The sequence below is a fragment of the Rhipicephalus microplus genome, chromosome 1 (assembly GCF_043290135.1).
Source record: "Rhipicephalus microplus isolate Deutch F79 chromosome 1, USDA_Rmic, whole genome shotgun sequence".
NCBI classification, from domain to species: Eukaryota; Metazoa; Arthropoda; class Arachnida; order Ixodida; family Ixodidae; genus Rhipicephalus; species Rhipicephalus microplus.
The window spans coordinates 54,613,285-54,637,587 of record NC_134700.1 but is presented as its reverse complement, the minus strand read 5'-3'; the positions used below and the strand labels follow the sequence as shown (position 1 = coordinate 54,637,587).

Below are 24,303 nucleotides of genomic sequence, written 5' to 3'. Positions count from 1 at the left end.
TTGTTACGTGCCCTTTACAAAGGCTTTTCGTAATGCCACTGCATTTCACTCAGCTAATATATAAGCCTTCATGCTGAGGAATAACTTTGTTTACCGCAAGGTCTTGACTTGAGTATAAAATTGGATGCAGCAATACAGAACTCTTTATTTTGACGACGTTTCGATAGGAGCTCCATTTTGTTTTTCAAGGCATAACAATATTTACAGTGTGTCCGTGTTTTTTATATCATGTTGAGACACGAGAAAAAAAGCAAAAAGGAGAAGGTGCGGGCAACATGCGATGCGTGGGGGTCTTGGCCTAAGTATCGCACGTTTTATATCCGACATTTCAGGAGGTATATCACGTTGTCTGAGTCGCTGTCTAGTGTTCCACTTATGCTGTGCTTAAAATATTAGTGCTTGTTTTCCACCACTGTTGTTGTCTGCATGTGTTTGGATGCTTTAAATGTACCTTTTCTGCAAGGACGACAGCTTATTTGAGGTTTAATATTTATCGCTGAAATAGTACTTGGTACTTTTTGACCGACTATGTGTCCCACAAGGAGGAGAAGTGAAAATTCGGGATAGTCGCATGCTCTGTTCCAATACCTTAGTGTTTTCTTAACACCTTGTAACTGTTCGGTGGGTTTCTAGTGAAGGTTAATACGAAGGTATTGTTGTGCTGGTCTGCATCATTTTGCGGGTGTAGTGGAGTCGGGCGATACATACTTACTGCCTTTTTCATTGTGTCTTCAGTGACAGCTGGCGGGAAATCTGTGTGCTGTTTTTGTTGAAGTACTAAGAGCGGGAGTTGATTCATGTGAATCTGTATGCTTGAGAATGCTGGTCTTGCAGTATGGTGGGAGGCAGCTTTTGAAGTTCATGTATTGTTGCCTGTCCGTAAGTTTTCTATATAGAACTAGTTACCAACGTACCATGCTATATTCGATTGAGTACACCAAGGAAGCGTATTTAGTGTTATAGTAAAACTTTGTCAAATAAAGTCTGGGATGCGCTTGGTTACACGCTTGAATTGGTCGAAATTTCCAGAGCCTTCCACCACGGCGTCTCCCATAATCATGTACTGAATTTCGGATGTTGACACCAACAGTTATTATTATTTTGAAAAGTTCTTTTTTTGAATCAGTCCAAATCTTGAGTATGTCATCTAGGTAGCGTTTACAGATTAAGATAGTTTGACAAATATGGCTCTCTGGTAATGACCTAGATAATGTCACTATCCCTTTGCGCACGCTGTCAAACCCTTTCCGCCAGACGTGTGTGGCTCATCGTACCTCTGGGCGGGTATGTGCCTCAGGAATGCTGGTACGTGCCACAGGTTATTGACAGTTTAATCTACCTAGCAACCGCGAGAATAGAAAGAGATTAGTTTAACACGCCAGCGTTAAGAAAAAATTGGCCTTGTATCTGCATGTTATACTGCTAATGTCGTCGAAAGACAATAGTCTTGCGTCTGGAGAAAGTGAACAAAAGGCTTGCTTGATTTAGAAGTGTGGCAGCCCTGGCTAGTTGGTATGAGAAGATGATAATTATAGCGCGAAAACAGAACGACGACACAAGAAACAAGTCCTTCGTGTTCATCTTGTCTCTGTGTCGTCATTCTTTTCTCGCGCTATAACTATCGTAGTTTATTTGATGTTATGCACAAAAAAATTGGTGAATGGTATTCTGGAGGTGCTGCGTTAGAGTGCCTCGAACGTGCAGCGGAGGCGAACGAGCGTGTGAAGTACGTCACGTGTGAGACATGAGCACTATCGGGAAGTTATCTAAGAAAACAAGCGCGTGTCGTGCGCGCCCGTCTTCGAGGTGATAAGATGTTGATCGCAAGGCGACGGATAGGTGCCACCACCGTGTCGTCTTAGCAAAGCGTTGAAAACACTGGCTTTTTCGTGCAAGCATTGCATAGTCACCGCAGCGTGATAAACCCTACGGTCCTTAAAATTACTTATTTATGCATTTTCTAGTAACAGACACACATACAAAATATTGACGTGTTGTTATGAGGCCTCAGATTTGCGCAATAATTGTTTTTTAATTGACAACCACACAAGTATGAGCGCTGAATCTTGGGCAATATTGGTGGGCCCTGCCAACAGGGTCACCCGTTTGGAGTATTGTCTGGTGCCGTTAAGGGTACCATTAAGAGTGGAAAAACAGACAAGCGTAGAGGCAAGCAGACCAAAATTTTTGTGTAAAATGTCTCCCCGATAAAGGCTATCGTCTTTAAAAACTGACATCAGCAGCATTGACCAAATGAATGCAAAGAATGAATGTCAGGTCACCAGCATTAATCGAACTCCAGCTTTCTGCATGGCAATCAGGTATTCATTGACAAAGCCATGCCACGTCTCGAAAGTATACTTTTTAAGTAGACCGTAATGCTCCTGAAACGGCAATTGTGGTTGCAGTTGGAGCTTTAGAGTTCCATAAACCGTACATATATACCCCTATCATATAGCCGTCACGTCGTGATAAAGTTCAGATGGCATTAGCATAATCGCTGAAGTTTATTTATGTAGCATGATCCAAGGCTACCAACCTCATGTGCACCAGCTCTTCACATAAGGTTGGTGCTTGAAGTGTTGCTAATATACGTGCGGCCATTGGCATCGTTACGCAATTTGAATAACTGGTTATATGAAACATGTGGGTCTGTTTACCGTGTGTCAGTGCGTGATTTTGTACATATGTTTAGTGTTACTTCGTAACGTTTCGCATATAAAAAATTAAAACACTGTCGCCTTTAATTCGCATAACTTCTATTCCCAAAATGCATGGGATATGCCGATGTTTTTTTTTTCACGAGGTCCCATCCCTGTTTGTTCTGTTCTTCAAAAAAGTGATTGCGGTTGTTGTAAGTGGCATTTCTTATTGAGTCCTCGTGGCCCTTGGCTTGCTGCGTCTGCTAGCGTGTGCTTCTCATGGTTGCCTGGCGAGGCCAGGCATGCTTTTAGGAGTTTTACGCGGAATGAATTGAGGAAAGCTTGATTGGTACGTGAGGTTCAATGTCCCAAAATCTCCGTATGAATGTGAGACGCCATAGTGGAGGGCTCCGGAACTCTTGACCCCCTGGGGTTTTAATGTGCATCTAAATCTGAGCTCTCGGGTCTACAGCATTTTTGCCTATATCAAATGTGCAGCCGCTGCAGCAGCCGGGTTTCGATCCCGTGACTTGTGGTGTGCCACCGGGAAGCGATGCGCGTACGCCGGGATTTCGGATGATCCCGTCACTTGAGTGTGCTCGCATCTTCATCCTTATCCTCTAGAGAGCCCGGAAGCATTGTGCGTTCTATGCGTCCCTAATTCCTTCGCGTTTGGGTTCCTTGATTTTAAGGGGGAAAGGGGGAAGCACAAGTCTGCTGTGAACCTTGCGTGGGCATGCTTTGGCGCTCTTGAGTCGCCCGCTTCAAAAGGCGTCACTCGCAGGCAGTGTTACCAGATTTTGATACTTTACGCCAGATTGGCTACTTTTAAAAGGCCACGGTGACTAAAAAGTTACGTTGGCTACTTGACTAACTTTTGACCATTTTTCTGGTGCTGTCGTCAGCCTTTAGTATACACTAAAACCGAGCGCAACTATACAAAAGTATTAGGTGTTCAATCACATTGCCGGCCGCAGCTCCCTCGGTGTATTCGCATTCTTTACTCAGTATACCGGGAGCAATTGCATGCACCCAGAGCGCGTCCCGGCTGCCATGGTTTTCACAATAATATTTGAACTCATATAGGTTAGGCAGCACAGTAACGTAGCTGCCGAAGAACTCGTTCAGGCTTTCTAGTCAATTTGCATACACTGTGAGCTGTGTAGGTGTAACTTAATAAACAATTATATCAGGTCACTTGGTTAGAAGTTGTTAGAAACTAAGGTTTGAAAAATCGTCAGGTTTATGGATGAGTATTTGTAATTTTGAAATGGAATGCTAAAGAGTATAAAAGTGTTGATTTAACCTTTGAAGTATTTGAGACAGTTTGCCAGCCTCTAAAACTTACACATGAAATGCCATGTGGTAATACGCTCAGGTTCCTTGATATTTCGTTAAAATTTCATGCTGACCAGGTTTGTTGGCTTTTTTAGCCCAGGAGCAAAAAGCCATTGTTGCTTTTCTCTTCTGCACATACTAAAATAGTCAAAAGGTCTGTCCCACGTGTGGTCCTTTAAAATTTGATGAAAAAATCGTGTTTTGATCTCATGCAAAACAGTTTTGAGCAACAGGTTTTACGACTGCCAGCCGGTTACCCGCAACAGCGTTATGGTCGTCGCCGAATCACTCTATAGGGACCTAAAGAAACGAAAGAAGCAACTTAATTACACTTTGACGCTTTTAACACCCTGCCAAAAATGTATTTGGTTATCCCGAGCCCGTATAAAAGAGCGAGTATGGTACCTTCGTCAAGTTGAGGATGTGAGAGTCAGCATGTCAGCAGTGGGATTGTGAACCAAAATATAAACCTGCTGGGATGCATGAGATGCTAGTCGTACTCAATGCATTGAATACAGGGCAATGAAGCTCTGTGTTTCCTTCAAACATAACTCGGAAGGGGAGCGAGTGTTTTCTGTTATGCATGTTATAAAAATCGACGCAAGGAATCTAATGTAACACGTACTTCTCGCTGTCAACAGGATCAAATTTGGACTACATGTGAAAGTTCTTACAACCTCCATAGTAATGTGTGTAAAAAGCTACAGTACATATCTGCAAATTATGAAGTACTTTGCTCACTCTATATTAGGAGTGCCACAGGGCATGCTGTCAAAAGTTAACTTTATTATGTACTGTTGCCAATTTTTCAGTCTTAAGGTCGCATCCAGGAAGTTCGGCGATCTTTTTTACTCTATTTTAATGCGAGAAACATGGCTGAGGTGTACATCTTAAGGGCAAAGCTCCTAAAGCTGTGGGTCTGTTCATGCATGCCTTTTGTGATAGGTTCGTAACCATCTAGTTGTATGATTCGCTCACAGGTGGCGCTGGTGTGAGTGACAAACAGATGGACAGGCAGACAGACAGGTGCACAGACACACATACATATCGACAGAGGGACGAACGCATGAGCGAAAGCATGGACGGACCGACAGTAGCATGGACGGACGCACGGATGGACTGAAGCACGGACGAACAGACAGAGGAATTGATGCACTGATTTACGGGTAGAAGCAACGTTCCATAAACGTTGGACAGAAGTACGGACGCATGAATGGATGGAAGCATGGACGGATTGACAGGCGGACGCACGGATGGACAAACGGACAGAGGCAGGACGGATGGAAGCAGGTACTGATGGCAGCAAGGATAGATGGATGGACAGAAGCAAGAATGAACGAACGGACAGATGTGTGGACGGACAGAAGCACAGACAAACGCTTCACTCCACTAATCATCATTCACTCGTGGATATGCTGTCATCTTTTTTGTTTTTTAAGCATCAGGCTGTGGTAAAAATACAACTGAACTGAAACCATATTTCGGTAAATATCTGGCTTCAAAATAAAATAAGGACTGCTGGTTAGCTTCTACTCTAGCTACATAGCCTAATTTTGTCACCTTTTTTTTTTGAATACCTGGCAACCCTGCTTGCCGGGGCGAAGTGTACAACGTATATGACGTTTCTGCTCTCCCTCACTCCTCTCATCACACCTTTCACGCCCTTCTCTGCTACCCAAAGGCGCTGGTGTGCTCACGGTGCCATTCGCAAACCTTCTTTTCTTTCCATAAATAATCACTTCCCTGCCTCCCGCAAGGGCTGCATAAAGTAGTGCAGTTTTCTCATGTTCGGTTAAGCACGTCTCATATTCGAGAAGCTTGTGAGACCGACGCGCACTCAGACAGCTTTAGACCGAGGAAGGGTTTTGTAATGAATTCAAATTTTGTTCCCAGTTGTTTTACCATTTGGGTTTGTGCTGTCAGTAGCCCGTCCATGCGTTGACATTTATTGTTAAAAATATAGAACGGTAGGGCGATTCGAACCACGCAGTGCGAAAAAAATGCTTGTTCATCTTCTTGCACCTTTTCTTAATTGTTGTGAGGGTGTCCTCTGAAGCACTAATACTTGACGAGTTTCCTGTGTGAAAGTAAGGTACCAGGGGAAATATCGATATGCCAATGGCTGTATCATTTCTTTTGTTCTCGGGATCTCACCAATAATGTAACCTGAAAAAGGCAGTGCCAGAGACTCTGTACCACTATGCGCACCATTTTTATATGCAAGCATCCTAATGGTTACATCTGCACCAGCCGCTCCGTTTGTCTAGTAGTTATGGTGCTTGACAGGCACAGGCCTGCAGATCTCTGGATGGAATCCCTGCCGTTGGGGCAGCTTTTTTGATGGAGGCGAATATGTTTGTTACCCGCGTGTGTGTGTGTGTGCGTGTGTGTGTGCGTGCATGTGTGTGTATGCGTGTGCGCGCGTGTGTGTGTGCGCGCACGTTAAAAACCCAGGTGAAATAAAATTTCTGAACTTATCACTTTGGTGTTTCTCATAGTGTAGTTTCGTGACGTTAAACCCCAGATAATATTGTAATTATATACACGCGCACCCTCTAGGTTTTTCATTGACACTCTTATGAAAGGCATTAACACTCTTTTAACGTACACACAGTTGACTTAGCTTGTATTAGCAGCAAAAAAATGACGGGTAATTTGTGAAGAAAGGGTGTGAATACCAGGACATTTTTTACACCCGCAAGGGTGCAATTGTTTTACTGTTATCTGCCCCAACACCAGTGTGCTCGGTGCCGCTGTAAGTTCACGATATGAGTACAACCACCCTGTTTACGCGAAGAGCCGCCTCGTGACACTTGCCGTCTCAAAGTGAAAATAGGCTGGTACTACCTGCTGAGTGCTCTGCATAAAATTAATTATCACAATGCATGGTTGGGTGTGCCGTTTTTCGGAGAAAGCTGTATATATGGCTATAGGAGAAACGAAAAGCCGTTAGGCAGAGGGGTCACAAGCAGTAGTGATTGGCTGTGTTATCAGCTACGTCGTTCACAGCATCGTATTAAAGCACGCGTGCCATTGGCTGCATTGTGAATGGCGTAAGTTGCTCATCTCGTTGCGCCGAGCACGCACGAGTTTCTCCTGAAACCTCTCACCTGGGTACACCAGGGACAACTCTAGAAGAGCGCCGGCAGTGGAAACATAAAAAAAGCTTGCATTTGTGTGGCCGACGGTGCAGTCCGGGCTCGAAAATAGGCTCGGCAGGCCGATTGATGGCAGCAACTACGTACCGATGATTGGGCAGCCTTTCAAACCGTGCCAAATCGCGAACGGGAATGCAAGCGCTGGTGACGGACGGATGTTGGAAAGCACGCCGCTGAGTTAGCTCGTGATGTCAAATGTTTGCAACAACGCTGCGTCTTTGCGGGAGCGCGTTGTGACCGCCAGTGGTTCGAGAACAACCGCTATGATTGACGCATCGTGAAAAACATTTAACCGCTCACTACACTGCGAGGCACAATGTGTGGCATGTGAAATAAACACTGTGGAAAACCCAAGTCAAATGTGTGTCTAACCTCATTAAGAAGCACTAACACGTAACCAATAAGTGTAAAAGGCTTCAGTGCCACGTCGCGTCAAACCACTGCGAAACACCGGCGCCATACGTTACAGATTTCGCTGGTTAACGATTTGTATGAAGGGCTCGGGCAATAATGTTTGTATCAATATATTTTTTAAATTTTACGAAGCCTGGTTAACTGACATTTCTTGCACCTCCACTATCTTGCAGAATCCAAGTACTTCTGAAACTTTTCAAATCTACGTGCAGGATAAATTATATAAACAATTGTGGCGTTTAAGTGCATACGTTGGAATATGGCAGCTGTATCACACTGTGTTCCACTGTGATCATAATATCATGCAGTGATTTTGTTCCGTGATTGCTTTCTTTGCAGGTTCCGCTGGTGTGTTCTTCATTCCTGCATTCAGTGGGCTTCAAGTAAGCGCTGTTCAAATACTGATACACACACACACACACACACACGCACACACACACGCACACACACACACACACACACACACACATATATATATATTGCCACGAGGAATTGCTAAGGCGCAGTACAACGCAGACGTTGTTAAAAGAGGAACGCTGACGGCATCGCTACGACTCATGAAGCCCGCCGGAAGGCACGAGCCGGCCCAGCCTGTGCACGAGCTGCTACCGAGCAGCGGCAAAGAAAAGAGGAGAAGAAGAGGACGACGAGCGTTCGCTGCTTTCCCCCAGCTACTGTGTAGTTCTTTTGGCTTTGGGCACAAGTTCGCCCTTATTAAACCTTGTAAATAGGACGTCCCGGTTGTGAGGTTGTTATATCCGTTACATTTTCTGGTGGAGGAGCCTGGGTACATGATTCCGAGCCCCACGCAAGAGCGAAGTCCAAGCACTGACCAGCCGCAACCAGTGGAGCTTACACCGGTGCACCAACGAGTCAGCCGCCGTATCCGAGGAGAGTTGCCAGAATTTGGGCCACTCCCTTCTGTATCAAGGGCATCGGTGACGGAGACAAGCGCCGCCACCACCATGACGAGCCAAGTTACGCCGGCACAACTCATCGTAAGCCAACCGGTCATTCCAAAGGTGTTTCATGGTGACCCATACGAGGACGCCGAAGACTGGTTAGAGCATTTCGAGAGAGTGGGAAATCTAAATCAGTGGAACGAGGAAGGCAAGCTGCGTAACGTCTACATTGCGTTGGAAGACTCTGCACGAGTGTGGTACGAAAACCACGAGGCATCTCTGACGTCGTGGCAAGAGTTTCGGCGGCAGCTACTGAGTACGTTCGCCAACAGTGATCGCCGGGAAAGGGCGGAAGCAGCTCTCCGCACACGGATTCAACGAACGAACGAAACTGTCGCGATGTACATCGAAGACATGTCCCGCCTTTTCAAGCGAGCTGATCCTGGCATGACGGAAGACAAGAAGGTGCGCCACCTCATGCACGGGGTAAAGCAAGAATTGTTCGCGGGACTCATCCGCAATCCGCCCCGTACTGTTGCTGAGTTTCGGTCGGAAGCAACAACCATCGAAACGACGCTTCAGCAGAGAGCCCGACAGTACAACCGCGACGTAGCCGGTGCATCCGCAGGAGTCTACTCAGCAGGCGTCGTGGATAATCTTGACACATTGCGCGAGCTCGTCCGGTCTGTTGTCAGGGAAGAATTAAGGAAACTGCAGTCACCTGATGTCACCCCCGAGCTGTCTCTTGCTGAAGTTGTCCGAGATGAAATTCGACAGGCCATGCGGGAGCCGCGGAGTGATGTGCCAGCGACACGACGGGCGGTAACGTACTCCGAGGTGCTCAGGCGACCTACTCCGCACTGTTCGCCGATCGAGACACCAAGTACTTATGTGCAGACAATGCGCAGCCCGCCTGAAATCGTAGAGGCAACACGCACTCCACCTCGTGCGAGAGAGATGATGCCACGGAAGAGCGATGTGTGGCGAGATGCCACACGTAGGCCCTTGTGTTTCCACTGTGGAGAGGCTGGCCACCTGTACCGATTCTGCCGATATCGTCAAGCTGGTCTTAGGGGATTCGCCATCAATGCACCGTGTCCGCGAAACGGCGAAAGACCTTCCGAGATTGAAGAATACCTATGCTCACGTCGGGAATTTGACCCGCCTCGTCGTCATCAACCACGCTCACCATCCCCTATGCGCTACCGCTCGTCTAGCCCACGTCCCTTCCCAAGCACGTCTAGGCAGCGTTCGCCTAGCCCAAATCCGGGAAACTGAAGAGGGCGACCTGTGGAGGCGAGGCCGCTGGCGACTTGGGATATGAAGATCCTCCACTGCGGTACGAGCCTGATAACGACGACTGTTTCCAGGTAAAGGAGTGCAGTACAGAGAAAATTACTTCAGACTTGCCGTTGGTGATTGACGGACTAGAGCTCAATGCTTTGATCGATACTGGTGCGGATTATTCTGTGATAAGTTACGAATTAGCGAAGCGACTCAAGAAAGTTCTGACCGAATGGGGTGGACCTCAAGTACGTACTGCAGGTGGTCACCTCATAACCCCTTCCGGCCGATGTACCGCAAGGGTCATGATACGGGGCTTCACTTACGTCGGTGACTTTGTCGTCCTACCTGTGTGCTCGAGGGAAGTGATACTGGGAATGGATTTCCTACAAGCTAATGGTGCGATTATCAATTTACAGAGGTCGAGCGTGTCCTTTTCGACGGAGCAAGCTTTAAAGGTAGCACGATCAGATGAACGATGTACCACTCCACTGCGCGTCGTCGACGATGATGTGACTGTACCGCCACGGAGCAGTATAATGGTTCTCGTGCATAATGATGCATTCAGCGACTACGAGGGTGTGGCGGAGAGCAACGTGGATGTTTTCTTGAAAAGAGGCGTTTGTGTGGCACGAGGGATTATCCAGCTGCGAAACGGGTGCACAGACATCCTCTTGACGAATTTCGGTAACGAATTCCAGCACATCGCAAAAGGGACGGCAATAGCGTTTCTTCATGAGTTCTGTGAAGTGACAGAAATATGCAGTCTTGAAACGACGTCACCGAATGTGAAACTTCCATCTGATGCCTGCGACACAATATACGTAAATCCTAATCTTTCAGAGATTCAACGTCAACAGCTATACGACCTCGTGCGGGAATTTGGCAGCTGTTTCTCCAACAGTTCAAAGGTACGGCGCACGAGCATTACAAAACACAGGATCATAACGGACGAGACAACCAGGCCGGTATGCCGGCACCCGTATCGTGTTTCCCCTAAGGAAAGGGAAGTCATCAAGAAGCAGGTACGAGAAATGCTTGAAGATGATGTTATCCAGCCTTCTAACAGCCCGTGGTCATCTCCCGTGGTGCTTGTCAAGAAGAAGGATAACACGCTACGGTTTTGTGTCGACTACAGGAAACTGAATGCTGTGACTAAACGGGATGTATATCCCCTTCCACGCATCGACGACACGTTAGATCGACTTCGGTGTGCCAAGTTCTTCTCATCACTAGATCTGAAAAGTGGATACTGGCAAATCGAGGTTGATGAACGTGATCGCGAAAAGACTGCTTTTGTTACCCCGGACGGACTTTACGAGTTTAAGGCTCTCCCGTTTGGTCTCTGTTGTGCGCCGGCAACGTTCCAACGCATGATGGACACTGTGCTTTCCGGATTGAAGTGGCAGTGTTGCCTAGTGTACCTAGACGACGTGGTCATCTTCGCGGCTACATTTGAGGAGCACATCAAGCGCCTTCGGTCAGTGTTAGAGGCAATCCGTTCGGCAGATTTGACAATCAAGCCAGAGAAGTGCCGATTAGGTTTCGAAGAGCTTCGTTTTCTTGGGCATGTCGTCAGCGCCCAAGGTGTTCGCCCTGATCCTGATAAGACGACCGCCGTCGCAAGGTTTCCGGTGCCAACAGACAAAAAGTCAGTACGGAGATTTCTAGGTCTATGTGCGTACTATAGACGATTTGTGAGAAATTTTTCAAAGATCGCAGAACCCTTAACGAGACTTACGAAAGAAGATGTGCCTTTCCAGTGGCAAAACGAGCAACAAAGCGCCTTCAACGAATTGAGAAAGAGGTTAGAAAACCCCCCGATTCTTTCTCACTTTGATGAGACAGCCGACACGGAAATACACACAGATGCCAGTCACATCGGCCTTGGATGCGTTCTAATACAGTGGCAGAAAGGTGAAGAAAAAGTGATAGCTTATGCCAGTCGGACTCTAACAAAAGCAGAGACAAACTATTCGGCCACGGAAAAAGAATGCCTTGCCGTCATCTGGGCCATCAGTAAATTTCGGCCGTACCTATATGGTAGACCATTCAAGGCAGTCAGCGATCACCATGCGCTTTGCTGGCTGGCGAACATAAAGGAACCATCCGGACGACTAGCAAGGTGGAGCCTCAGACTGCAAGAATACGATATAACCGTGGTATACCGATCTGGCAAAAAACATACCGATGCCGACTGTTTGTCACGGGCTCCTACAGACACACCACCATCAGAAGAAGACGACTTTCCGTTCGTAGGAATTGTCGAGACCACTCAAATAGCCGAACTCCAACGTACAGACAAAGAATTACTCCCGCTTATCGAACACCTGCAAGGAATTGACGTACAAGTACCCCGTATATTTTCTCGAAGCCTCGCATCGTTCTGCCTCCGAGGAAACGTTCTCTACAAGAGAAACTTCAAGCCCAACCGCGAAAAGTTCCTGCTTGTCGTTCCAGCAACTATGCGACAAGAAATACTTCGAGCGTGTCACGATGAGCCCACATCTGGACATTTGGGTGTGACGCGAACGCTTGCAAGGATCAGTCTCCATTATTATTGGCCCAAGCTACTAGCTTCAGTGCAACACTACGTCAAAACATGCCGCGAGTGCCAAAGACGAAAAACACCAAGTTCTAAACCAGCGGGCCTTCTACAACCTATAGATCCACCGAAAGCGCCTTTCCGCCAAGTTGGAATGGACCTCCTTGGACCCTTCCCGACATCTTTACTCGGCAAGAAATGGATCGTTGTGGCCACTGATTATTTAACTAGATACGCCGAAACAGACTCTTTGGAACGAGGAACGGCAGCAGAAGTGGCCCAATTCTTCGTACACAAAATAGTCCTGCGACATGGCGCTCCAACGGTTGTAATCACCGATCGCGGAACGGCTTTCACGGCGCAACTTTTGAAGTGCCTGCTCAACATGACTCACACTGTTCATAGGAAAACCACTGCATATCATCCTCAATGCAATGGCCTGACCGAACGCCTTAACAGAACTCTAGCGGACATGATATCCATGTATGTGGATGTCGAGCACAAAAAGTGGGACGAAATTTTACCATACGTCACTTTCGCCTACAATACGGCTGTGCAAGAGACCACCAAAATCACCCCATTTGAACTAGTTTACGGTCGTGCTGTTACCACAACACTGGATGCTATGTTACCAATAGACCAAGATGACTACCCCCCCGATCTTGACGACTTTCTACAAAGAGCGGAAGAAGCCCGCCAGTTAGCAAGATACCGAATACGCCACCAACACCGCATCGATGCCGACCGCTACAACCGAGGAAGACTTGACACGCGATATGACGTTGGCGACAAAGTGTGGATATGGACTCCAGTACGACGACGAGGCCTCTCCGAAAAACTCATTTCCCGGTATTTTGGCCCCTACGAGATCGTACAGCGACACAATGACCTCGTCTACGAAGTCAAGCCTGCAGGCCACCTGCATCCGAGGCGACGCAATCCCACGGAGCGTGTACACATTGTACGGATGAAACCGTACTACGACCGATTCCAAACCTAGCCACCCCAATCCCTTGACGTACTGCAACCTCATTTTTACAAACTTGTACACACAAAAAAAAAAAAAAAAAAAAAAAAAAGTACTGAACAGCCTCATCGCAAGCATCGGGGCGATGCCGCTTGAGAGGGGGGATAATGCCACGAGGAATTGCTAAGGCGCAGTACAACGCAGACGTTGTTAAAAGAGGAACGCTGACGGCATCGCTACGACTCATGAAGCCCGCCGGAAGGCACGAGCCGGCCCAGCCTGTGCACGAGCTGCTACCGAGCAGCGGCAAAGAAAAGAGGAGAAGAAGAGGACGACGAGCGTTCGCTGCTTTCCCCCAGCTACTGTGTAGTTCTTTTGGCTTTGGGCACAAGTTCGCCCTTATTAAACCTTGTAAATAGGACGTCCCGGTTGTGAGGTTGTTATATCCGTTACAATATATATATACTACGTGAGATCTAACAGAGAATAATTCCGGGGAAAGTTTAGGGGGTGTTATTAGGCCGAATTGTAATGTAAATGTGAAGAAAAAAAAAGTGGGTGAAAAGATAACTTGCCGTGGGCAGGAACCAAACCGGTGACCTTCGAATAACGCATTTGATGATCTACCACTGAGCTACCATGGCGGCTATCCCCCCAGCCACTTTATTGGGCATATATGTGAACTTAAACGTGGGAATGTCAGTCAGCGCCACCAGTAGCCATGGAGGCAAGTGTAGCACACTTTTTATGAGCCTGTTTGGCGTCACGTAGCACGTGAACTTGTTAGAAGCTGGCAGCTGGCCAATAGTCCCTCATATACAATCTAAGGCACCAAGCCTGCCAGTGTGAAACCATTGTTAATGAATAAGGGAAAAAAAAAGTATGCGTATACTTGAGGGCTCGTTTTTGCATGTTTCGACACAATATTAATGAGATCTAACACATAATAATGCCAAGAAAAGTATACAAGAAGTTATTAAATCGAATTTATTGTAAATGTGATGAAATAAAAGGAGTGAAAAGATAACTTGCCATCAGTAGGAACCTAATCTGCAACCTTGGGATAACACGTTCAGTGCTTTATCACTGAGCTACAATTGCGGCTATTCTCCAGCTACTTTATTGGGTATATATATGAACTCAAACGTGGGAATGTCAGTCAGCACCACCAGTAGCCAGTGCAGCGAGTGTGGCACACTCTTTATGAGCCTGTTTTTCGTAGCACGTGAACTTGTTACAAGCTGGCAGCTGACCAATAGTCCCTTGTATACAACCTAAAGGCATGCAAGTCTGTTAGTACGAGAACCTTGTTAATGAATAAGGGAAAGAAGTGTATACTTAAGGGCTCGTTTTTCCATGTTTTGACACAATAATAATGAGATCTAACAGACAATAATGCCAAGGAAAGTATAGGGGAAGTTAGTAGACCGAATTGTAATATAAATGTGAAGAAAGAAAAGTGGGTGAAGAGATAACTTGCCTGGGCAGAAACTTGGGCATTATTGTCTGTGAAATGAACACATGCTCACACTGTGGACAGTGTGAAAATAATTTCATACCGACTAAACCTAAAGTTTTTACTCTTTTTTGTCGCTAGAGCTTGGCTGGAGGCTGCTGTGACTGAACAATGCGATCAGCTGTGTATAGACCCTTTTTGAAAAAGGGCGCCCCTAGCGCCGCGAACGCGAACTACCGCCATTGTGAAGGCGCCGCAGCAGATGACACAGGCTGTATGTCCCGGTGATGCTGACGCGCGTTTTTTACAGCGCACAGAGACACCTCTTGCATTCCTGCAAGACGCAGACCGCATCGCGAGGGCACGCCGATGAGGGTCTCTTGCAAGCCGAGTTCATGCATAGGCAGTCATAACAAGTCAAACTGCTCGTTCAACCCATTGAAGGGTATAAAATATCTCATTGTGCAGCGAAAGCAGCTCAATAAAGCTTGTTGGACAGTACTAGGAGCTTGTTCAAGCTAGAAAGCGGTGCGATTGCAGCGGATGATTCGAAGAACTTGCCGCCAACACAAACATCACAGCACTCACGCGTTTAACGTTTCGCTTTCTATGCCCTCACGATGGTGCTAGCTATTGGCAACTTTCACAGATTGTGGCGATGCCATGGGGCATTCGTTGTAACTGTAGTTTGGGGGATGCCCATGCAGCCGGCCCATGCCATCGTTCAGTCAGCCTTACTTCGGTGGCTCGCTGGCAATTTCTACTACGGTTATTGTGAAGTCAGACAGGTACTGTTAGTCATAGTAGCGACGGTTTATTCTTTATTGTTTGCTTGCTGAGCTAGAAGACTCACGAAATACGTTGGACGCCGCTGTGCAGACGCCGTGCAGACGCCGTGCAGTCAAAGGCGAGGTTTGCACGAGCACGGCCGCTCGGTCTTCCCCAGCCGTGGCACGAGCAGCGTTCACAAAGCTGTACACCGCAGCAAACAGTGTGCCCGGCGTTCGAAACTTATTTTCCTTCAATATACGCCACACACGCGTTTCTCAACACGCAGTGTGGAATATAATACATGCTAGAGTCAATGACCTTCTCAGTGAAGCCTTGACCACACGGTGGCTGCAGCCGAAAATACTACACAGGTCGAAGTGACGGGCGAACCGGTGGCAGCTGTTGGCGCGCCGGCTGCACGATCCCCCAAACGACAGCCATGTTGGGCTTGCAGTAGCGCCCTCTCTAAGCGGTGAAAGTTGCGAATACCACGCTCGTTTGCGAAGTGACACTGACGAAATGCTCACCGTTAGGTGGCGTATTTGTGAAAAGGGTCTATAGGCGAGAGAAATGTCAGGACAAGTGATTATTGTCGCCTACCTACGAGTTCTGAAAAACACGTGAGTAATATAGCTTAACAAGATAATTGAACGGACTTCTCTTCTTTTGATGCTATATGTCTCTGTGCGCTCGCCTATTTAGAGATTCTTCATTTTCTAGACATCAGTTGAGTCGGGAAGTGTTTCCAACTGTGTATTTGGCGAATTCCTTCGTTTAACAGATATATTCTCATGCTTTTTCTGTTTTGTTGTTGCCTAGCAGTATTATTCTTGCCTTGATGTCACAGAAAAGTGTCTCATACGCTTCTGGGCAGGCGCCGATGAATGATGCGTATGCAGCCGCGGGTTTCCTCGGGCTTTCGACATCCACGCGACCCGCACACATGGTGCGCGCCATGCTGGAGTCTCTTGCCTTCCGCACCTATCAGCTGCATGCGCTACTCAAGGGCACCACCGAGTTACCCACCATCGGCACTGTCAGGTACTTACTACGCGCATGTTGGCTGTGCTTATTACAGAACCTGGTTGCCCTACCTTTTCATGGTGGGTCGCCTGGCGTTAGTTGCACCTGGATACGTCACGTTATCTTTCCTATAACACAGAGATGTAGGGCTGGACCTGACGATATGCGTGTCGCATGTCACTCTCCAGTTCCCAGATACAGACCTAAATGGCGTAACCTCCTAGGCCGAGGGTGGAACGGTAGCTGTATAGTGAAAATAAGGATGGGCGGCTCGTGTAAATCAAGCCACTCTTGTAGGAGTGATTCTGGCAGGGGATACAACACATGCCATTTTCTGTATATCCGGCCTTTACTCTTCAAATGATATGATCAAAGACTCTCAAGCAAAATCACAAAATATCACACAAAATCGCAAAGGTAGCACAGAAGATGTGCAGCACCAGTGTTTCTGCAAATGGCACACTGCATGTAACTGGGAAAGTTTTTTCACTTTACGTAGCTAATATTTGGGTAGGATAGGTATAATAAAATAGGCTACAGCCTTCAGGGACAAAAATCAAGCTAATTGTTTGAGCATATGTTGTCAGAAGTGAGTCGTTTCAACAATAAAATAAATACCTTTTACTCTAGTGGTGTCATCTTCAGGGAAACAGATCCAGTAACCTGCTGAAACTTGCAGAAACGGTGAGAGAGAAAGACTTCTCGTTTTCGTTTTTGATGAAATGCAAGTTGTACTTCGCCAAAGAAGATACTCGATAAATCATTCCAGCAATAGAGCGAAAAAGCCACATAGGTTAACTTCGCATATTCAAAAAATGTCTATGATCTAGTTTCTCTGCCAGTAACATGCGGAGCTGGCAAAAAAGTCGTCAACAAAAATGTGTTTAGTCTGTTTCCTCACTAAACCGCTTTATAATACAGACACTGCATTTGCTATGCATTGACTGTAGAATTGTAGATCGCCGTAAGAATGTAAAAAAAACCGATATGAGGCAATATTGTAACAAGGTGCGCAGTAGTAGCAATGGCCTTCAATGTACTTTGTCTTACTGCATGTAGTGGCAGCACTCCTGCAGATAGCTACTAAAGTACACATTGACAGATCCATAGTTTATAAGCAATAAAAGTACTAGCATTAGCAGTACTAATTGACAAAACTCGGCAGCAAACTCCGTGGATTCCCAGACTTCAAGAAAAGGACAAACGGTGCAAAACCAAGACAGGGACGGAGGATGCTTGCTGTCTATTCTCTGTGTTTTTCATGACCTTTAGAATATCAACTGGCCCAAATAAGCGCTGTAGACCAGACAGACGTGCCGTCCAAGGAACCGATAAAGCCGGTTAAGCATGAGGCGATTTGAAAGCAGCTAGCCTCACTCGCTTACACTGACAAACACTGTCGTGAATTTGACTTAGTCCGGCATATTAATGAAGCTCTCGAAGGAACTCAGCAGAAAGCGGCGCAGACAAGGAGAGGCGACGCACACATGATGTTGACTAACAGAGCTTCATTCACAGGACTGGAAGGAAAGGCTGCGTATGTAGGGCACCGCAGCCAGGCGAACATTGAACATTACACACTCATCTCAAGTCAACCTTGTACACAGTAGAAGTAACACAGCATGCAGTAGTGCGTCGTTCAGAGCCAGTTAAACACGTGCTGTTCAACCACACGAAAGCACTATCAAACTTTGAGGTGAAGTGTGCCCGATGCTTTTGATTGTCAACTGGGAATTGTGCTTAAACGGCATCTCATTTTGTTGAAAGAAGGATACACAAACTCAGTGAGGGAAGCCTAAGCACTAATCTAAAGCATTTATATTTTATTGGCATAGATTCTGCTGGAATTTTTGTCGCCACTTGCGGAGATCTCGTGGCAATGCCCGACTTTCTGCCCAGGTTCACCGGTGGTGTGACGCGCAACACATTCCTTATGCAGCTGTTGGCTGACCTGCTGCAGGAACCCATCATCTGCTCTTCACAGCACGACAGCAGTTCTCTTGGTGCTGCTTACCTTGCTGGGCTCGCTGTCGGTGAGTCCATGCAAGAAAAAACATTGCTTTATCATAATTAGATTGAGAACCATATATCATGTTCTATCGGGCTTTAGTACTGCCGTCAGGCGAATGCAAGAGCTTGAAGGGATACTGAGAAGAAAGTTTTCACTTATCGTCTTCCTGCTTAAAATGAGAGACCAAGCTTCTGAGAGTGCAGTAAACATACTGGTAAGCGTGAGTGCACCCAAAAAAATAATTACAGCATCTTTTGAAAAGGTGGTGTCGGTTCCTATTGTACCTTGATATCATATGAATGGATGGATGAATGAATATGGCTGTACCCTTTGGATCGGGCGGTGACTAGAGCCACCAAGCCGTAACACTTAATGAACCAGAAACTCGATTTATATTTTTTTCCTTTAAATAGGATGGTTGAGGATTCGTACTTTGCAGTGAAGGGTTTAATTTTCACTTGTGCCTTGACTTTAGCCACCATTCAGATAACCTCCTTCTAGTTAATTCTAACCGCTTAAAGTCTATTTTGCACTCCCTGTCCCTAAACCCCAGTGCTTTGAAAAACTCTGCACCATCATCCTGAACTATAGGGTGAAGCCCTTTACAAAATAAAGTGTTCAGCAGTTTCTTCTTCCTCTCCACACGCACTGCATACCCTGTCTACCCTTTGTATTTGGCCCAATATGTCTTGGTTCGCAATACTCCCGTCCTGGCCTCAAACAGTAGAGAACTACCCCGAGTATTATCATAGATCCTTTCTTTGGCAATTTCTTGCTTAAAAGTTTGATAGATTTCTAGTGCGGACTTCTTAATCATGCCAATTCTCGACATATCGGTCTCGGCTTCCTGCATCTTCTTCTTAGCCAATAATTCTTTTTGGTTCGGCCCCCTGCTGTTTTCTAAGTATTTACCAGTCAATTTTCTGGTTCGCTTTCTCCATTTTGTATCGACATTCTTCATGTACAAGTAGCTGAATACCTTCCTAGCCCAACGCTCCTCCCCCATTTCTCTCAATCGCTTTTCAAATTTTATCTTGCTGCTGCTTTCCTGCCTTCAAATGATGTCCATCCCATATCACCTTGTACTCCCTGATTTGGTGTATTCCCGTGACCTCCTAAGGCAAGCCTAGCTATTCCACGTTGCTTAATTTCTAATCTTGGTATAAGGAGCGCGACCAGGTGGTAGTATGTGTGCACGCTAGTTCTCGTTCCGTATCCTCGTCCGCGTGTCTATTCTTCGATCATCTGTTGTGCGCCGCACTTGTGACTGCTGCCGCGGCAAGGGGGCACATTGTTGGATTGCCCTTAAGTTTAGGGCATAGGTTCTTCGTCGACAATCCGAAGTCGGTCAGCAACTGGATTCTGCGTGTGTACGCGCCCGGAGTTAAGTGAAGCAAGCAGAGCGAACTCCGCTTGGTTGGCGTCCAGTTCCTGCCTCGGCCTCCACTTGTCTGGATGGGACTGGAATCAGTGGAACATCCACTTATGGTTCTTCGTTTCACTTGTGCAAGATAATTCATAGGGCAAAATATAGGTGCCATGATGCGCAAAATCGATAGATCCCACGCACAGCGAAAGTCGATGACATACGGAGCACTAATAAGGAAGGTTGATACGTCACTTTGAAATCAGCACAAAGTTACGAGGCAGACGTAAATTATGCCGTACATGACTTTCACGTCATGATTATCATGTTTGGGCGTGTCATTTACCTTCGTATATTCACGTCACGTGATATCAAATTTCGGATACGATGAGCTAGCGAAAGGGCTGCGAGCGTGCTGTGAGCTTAGCACGTAGTCATGATTTGTATGATACACATATCATGATTATCATGTTTACATGTATCATTTACCTTTGTCGTCCATTCGGGTCATGTATTACGAAATTTTGTATATGTGGAACTCTCGAAAGGGCATGAGCACTCTATGACCGTCGCATGTAGTCATATTTTACACCTCGCGCATATCATGATTATCATGTTTAAACGTCTCGATTACCTTCGTCGTCTATTCACGTCCCGTGATACCGAATTTGGTATATGTGGAGTTAGCAAAACGGCCGCGAGCATGCTATGAGTGCAGCCATGTTTTGCATGACACGCATGGTTATCATGTTTGAACGTGTCATTTACTTTCATCGTCCGTTCGCGTCACGTAATACCAAATTTGGTATATATGAAGCTAGCGAAACTGTTGCGAGGGCATTATAAGCGTGACATGTAGTCACGCTGTTAAATGACATGCATCTCATGATTATCATGTTCGCACCAGTCACATACCTTCGTCATTCATACACGTCACGTAATACAAACTTTGGTATCTTTTGATCTTACAATACTGCAGGCCCTTCTTGGGCCTATGCAGGAGTGGGTTGAAAAACCATCTGTACAGAGAAATACCATCTATGCAGAGTAGTATGAGCACTTACAATTGACAAGTAATCTGAACATTATGCAATGAACAAGGCGTACATATGATATAAACGGCAAACAGTATTATAATAACTGTGCTGGTAGAAGGGGTAGCATGTGAAATACTAATAACACCAATTATATTACTATTTGAATGTGAATTCTGAATGCTGGTAATGCATTCCTCGACAGATGGGCAGTTTACAAATATCAGCCGGCAGTGCATTACACTGGGAAATGGTGTGGTGAAATACAAAATATATATGTAAATGTTATTATGACTGTGTTGTTGACGTATTGTTTTATTAGGATTCGTCAGAGTTGAATGCCTGAATGACGTACGGGTGTATGTTGCTTGGGGTATTCGATAAGAGCCCTCATAAAGGAGGTATAATAGTTTTAGTCTAGAAGCATGTCTGCATTGTACAAGTGGTCGAATATCAGCCCTGACCTGCGAGTTTTAATGAATTTTTGTTGCAAATACTCTGAATGTATGTACTGCATTGGTAGGTTCTGTATGCGTTTCAATTTATTGGTTGAATATTTTGGATATGGAGCCCATACTATGCCCGCATACTCCATAGCTGGCCTAATGAGTACTTTATACGCATGTAATTTATTGCTGGGAGGTGTGTTATTTAGTTTTCTTTTGAAAATACGGTTTTCTTAGTGCCTTTTCATACACGGCATTTATATGATGTTCCTAGTTTAATTTCGTTTTAAATGTTACCCCGAGATATTTGACTTCGTCACACTTCTTCAGCGGGACGTTATTGATGGTTTACTGATACAGAAGGGGTTTTCTTTTATGCATTAAAGAAACACTAGCTGTTTTAGTTACATTTACTTTCATTCTTTATTGGTTGCTTCACTTTTGTATAGAAGCTAAGCAATTGTTTAATTCTATTTGGTCGTCCCTGCTACTTATTGTTGTGTATACTTCGTAATAATCGCATTTGAACAGGTGGATAAACGCATGGATGAATATCAATGATATAGATCAGGAATATTAGTGGCACAAGCACTGAACCTTGTGGCACACCAGAGTTAAGGTAATCATACACTCAATTATTGACACCTGTACATCACATCCTGTTTTATACAAACTTCTTTATGCATAAAACTAGTTTAATTTTAATATATTTATTGACATTAATTTAGTATATTTAATTTTAGTATATTTTAATGACATTAAATTTAGTAACTAGGTCTGGATGGGGGACAACATAAAATGCTTTTGAGAAATCTGAAGAAATGAAATCAGTTTGGCTTTTATCATTTATTGGTTCAGCTATATTATGGCTTATCCCAGATAGTTTAGTAATAGTTTACAGGCCTGAATGGAAACCATGCTGCTGATTGTATAGTAAGGTATTATGTTGTAAATATGATGGCCTTATAAGTAATATGTTCAAACAATTTACAATTTACAAAACAATATCCAAAGCTAGTGAAACGGTCGCAAGCGCATCATGAGTGGCATGTTCTCTTGGTGCTGCTTACCTTGCTGGGCTCGCTGTTGGTGAGTCCATGCAAGAAAAAACATTGCTTTATCATAATTAGATTGAGAACCATATATCATGTTCTATCGGGCTTTAGTACTGCCGTCAGGCGAATGCAAGAGTACAATACATGCATGTCATGATTTCTACATAAGGGTCGAACCATTGTGTTTGCCATGCAGTCATGCTATACCATACCAGTTTTGCAACATGCATTTTGAACGAAATCACCGCAAGAGCTACAGTACCATGAAATATAAGTCATGACATACATCTGAAAATTTTTATGTTAGGACTAGTCATTTATGATTGTCCTACAGTCATGTTATGCCGTACCAATCGTGGTATTGATACCAATATCGAAACGACCAGGAGAGATGAAAGTCGCAGGCGGCTAGATAGATAGGTAGATAGATAGATAGATAGATAGATAGATAGATAGATAGATAGATAGATAGATAGATAGATAGATAGATAGATAGATAGACAGACAGACAGACAGACGGACGGACGGACGGACGGACGGACAGACAGATACGCTCCAAGTCACCGAAGTTCACTAGGAAATGCTTCGCAATTCAAATTCGAAAGCAACCGATTCATTCGCTCTCTGATGAGCGTTTGTCTTGTATTCGCGTGCACGTACACTATTCCGAACTCCGCTAGCTCGCTTCGTAGGTACGCTCGATGTTCTTAGGGCTTTTAGCTTGTACGTATACTTATTAATGTTAACGTGTTACCGGATACTGGTTTGCGTTTACCGTGTTAAGTTTTACCGCCTTACGTTTCCGTCTCACGTTTGAGCTCTCCATAGGTAAACTGTTATTTACGTACGGAAACGTATGCCTTCACGTTTTCATGCACAATAAATGGCGATGCTACTGCATTTAAACTATACCCTTAACTCAGATAGTATTGAATCACTGATCCAGGAAATCACAAGATGTTTAGTTATCATGTACAATATTCTCGTATGCACAAAACAGAAAAAATACAAGGTTACTGCCACGATGGTCTCGACATCTCGTGACTCTTCGTTCAACCACAGTCATGAAACGTTGGCTTACGCGTAATGTTTTTCAGCTGAAAAAAATAAAATGGTAACTGATTTCTAATAATGCCACTTCGCGTTTTTGAATGCCAGACGTGCAATGCACAATGTTTCTGCAATAAAATATTTGTGATTTCATGGTTTATTTTAGCCCCAATAGATAGTGCCAAATATCCAGCCGTCAGGGGCTCACACATTCATGATTTCATGTTCTATGCCATTCTAGCTTCAGTATATTCTGGCTGAAACAATTTGATCTGTATTGACGCTCGCAATTTAGCTTATTTTGACTTGATGGCTGGAGTATCTGCAATGTGGATATAGCGAGTTCCTACGAACGAAAGTGGCTTTGCAAGATAGGGCCGCAAACCTAAAGCCTACCCGGCGTGTAGCTTACGTTATCTAAAAGTAACGTAAGCTACACGTATGTGCAGATTGGAATCGGTATCCGGTAACACCGGAACGTAAAGTATCTATACAAGTTCAAAGCCCATAGTGACCGTAGCCCATAGTGAACAAGACGGTGACTTGCAAGCCGCAATTTCTTGTGTTTGGTGCTTGACATTATCACAACTTGTATGTCGGTAGGTACGCCACGAGAAATGTGACTTTATTATCAAGATGATTATCTGATCAGCATTTCCTAAGTGTCACACTTACTGAGAGCCCTCTCTCTGCACAGGAGATGTGTATGACAGAGTAAACTTGCCTCCGAAAAAAGGTGTCAGTACCCCTTTAAGGTACTATATAGGAAGCTTTGCAGAGGAACGTGTGCTTTTCGTGCTTTTCAATATACTCAACACATCAGTGTTGAACAACTGTATTT

The 24,303-nt window shown here is 45.3% G+C and overlaps 1 protein-coding gene across 4 annotated transcripts in view; it reads left to right on the top strand.

Annotated features, from left to right (window-relative positions):
- LOC119178800 (glycerol kinase 5) overlaps positions 1-24,303 on the top strand; it is a 409,569-nt gene that overhangs the window by 372,271 nt on the left and 12,995 nt on the right. For 2 of the 4 annotated variants that reach the window (XM_075868891.1, XM_075868972.1), the window contains exons 14-16: positions 7,892-7,935; positions 16,352-16,518; positions 18,440-18,533. In XM_075868891.1, the coding sequence (XP_075725006.1) occupies positions 7,892-7,935; positions 16,352-16,518; positions 18,440-18,533 (305 nt within the window). Of the gene's footprint in view, positions 1-7,891; positions 7,936-16,351; positions 16,519-18,399; positions 18,534-24,303 lie in introns of all 4 variants that reach the window. The other 2 variants (XM_037430055.2, XM_075869012.1) reach the window with 1 other exon arrangement.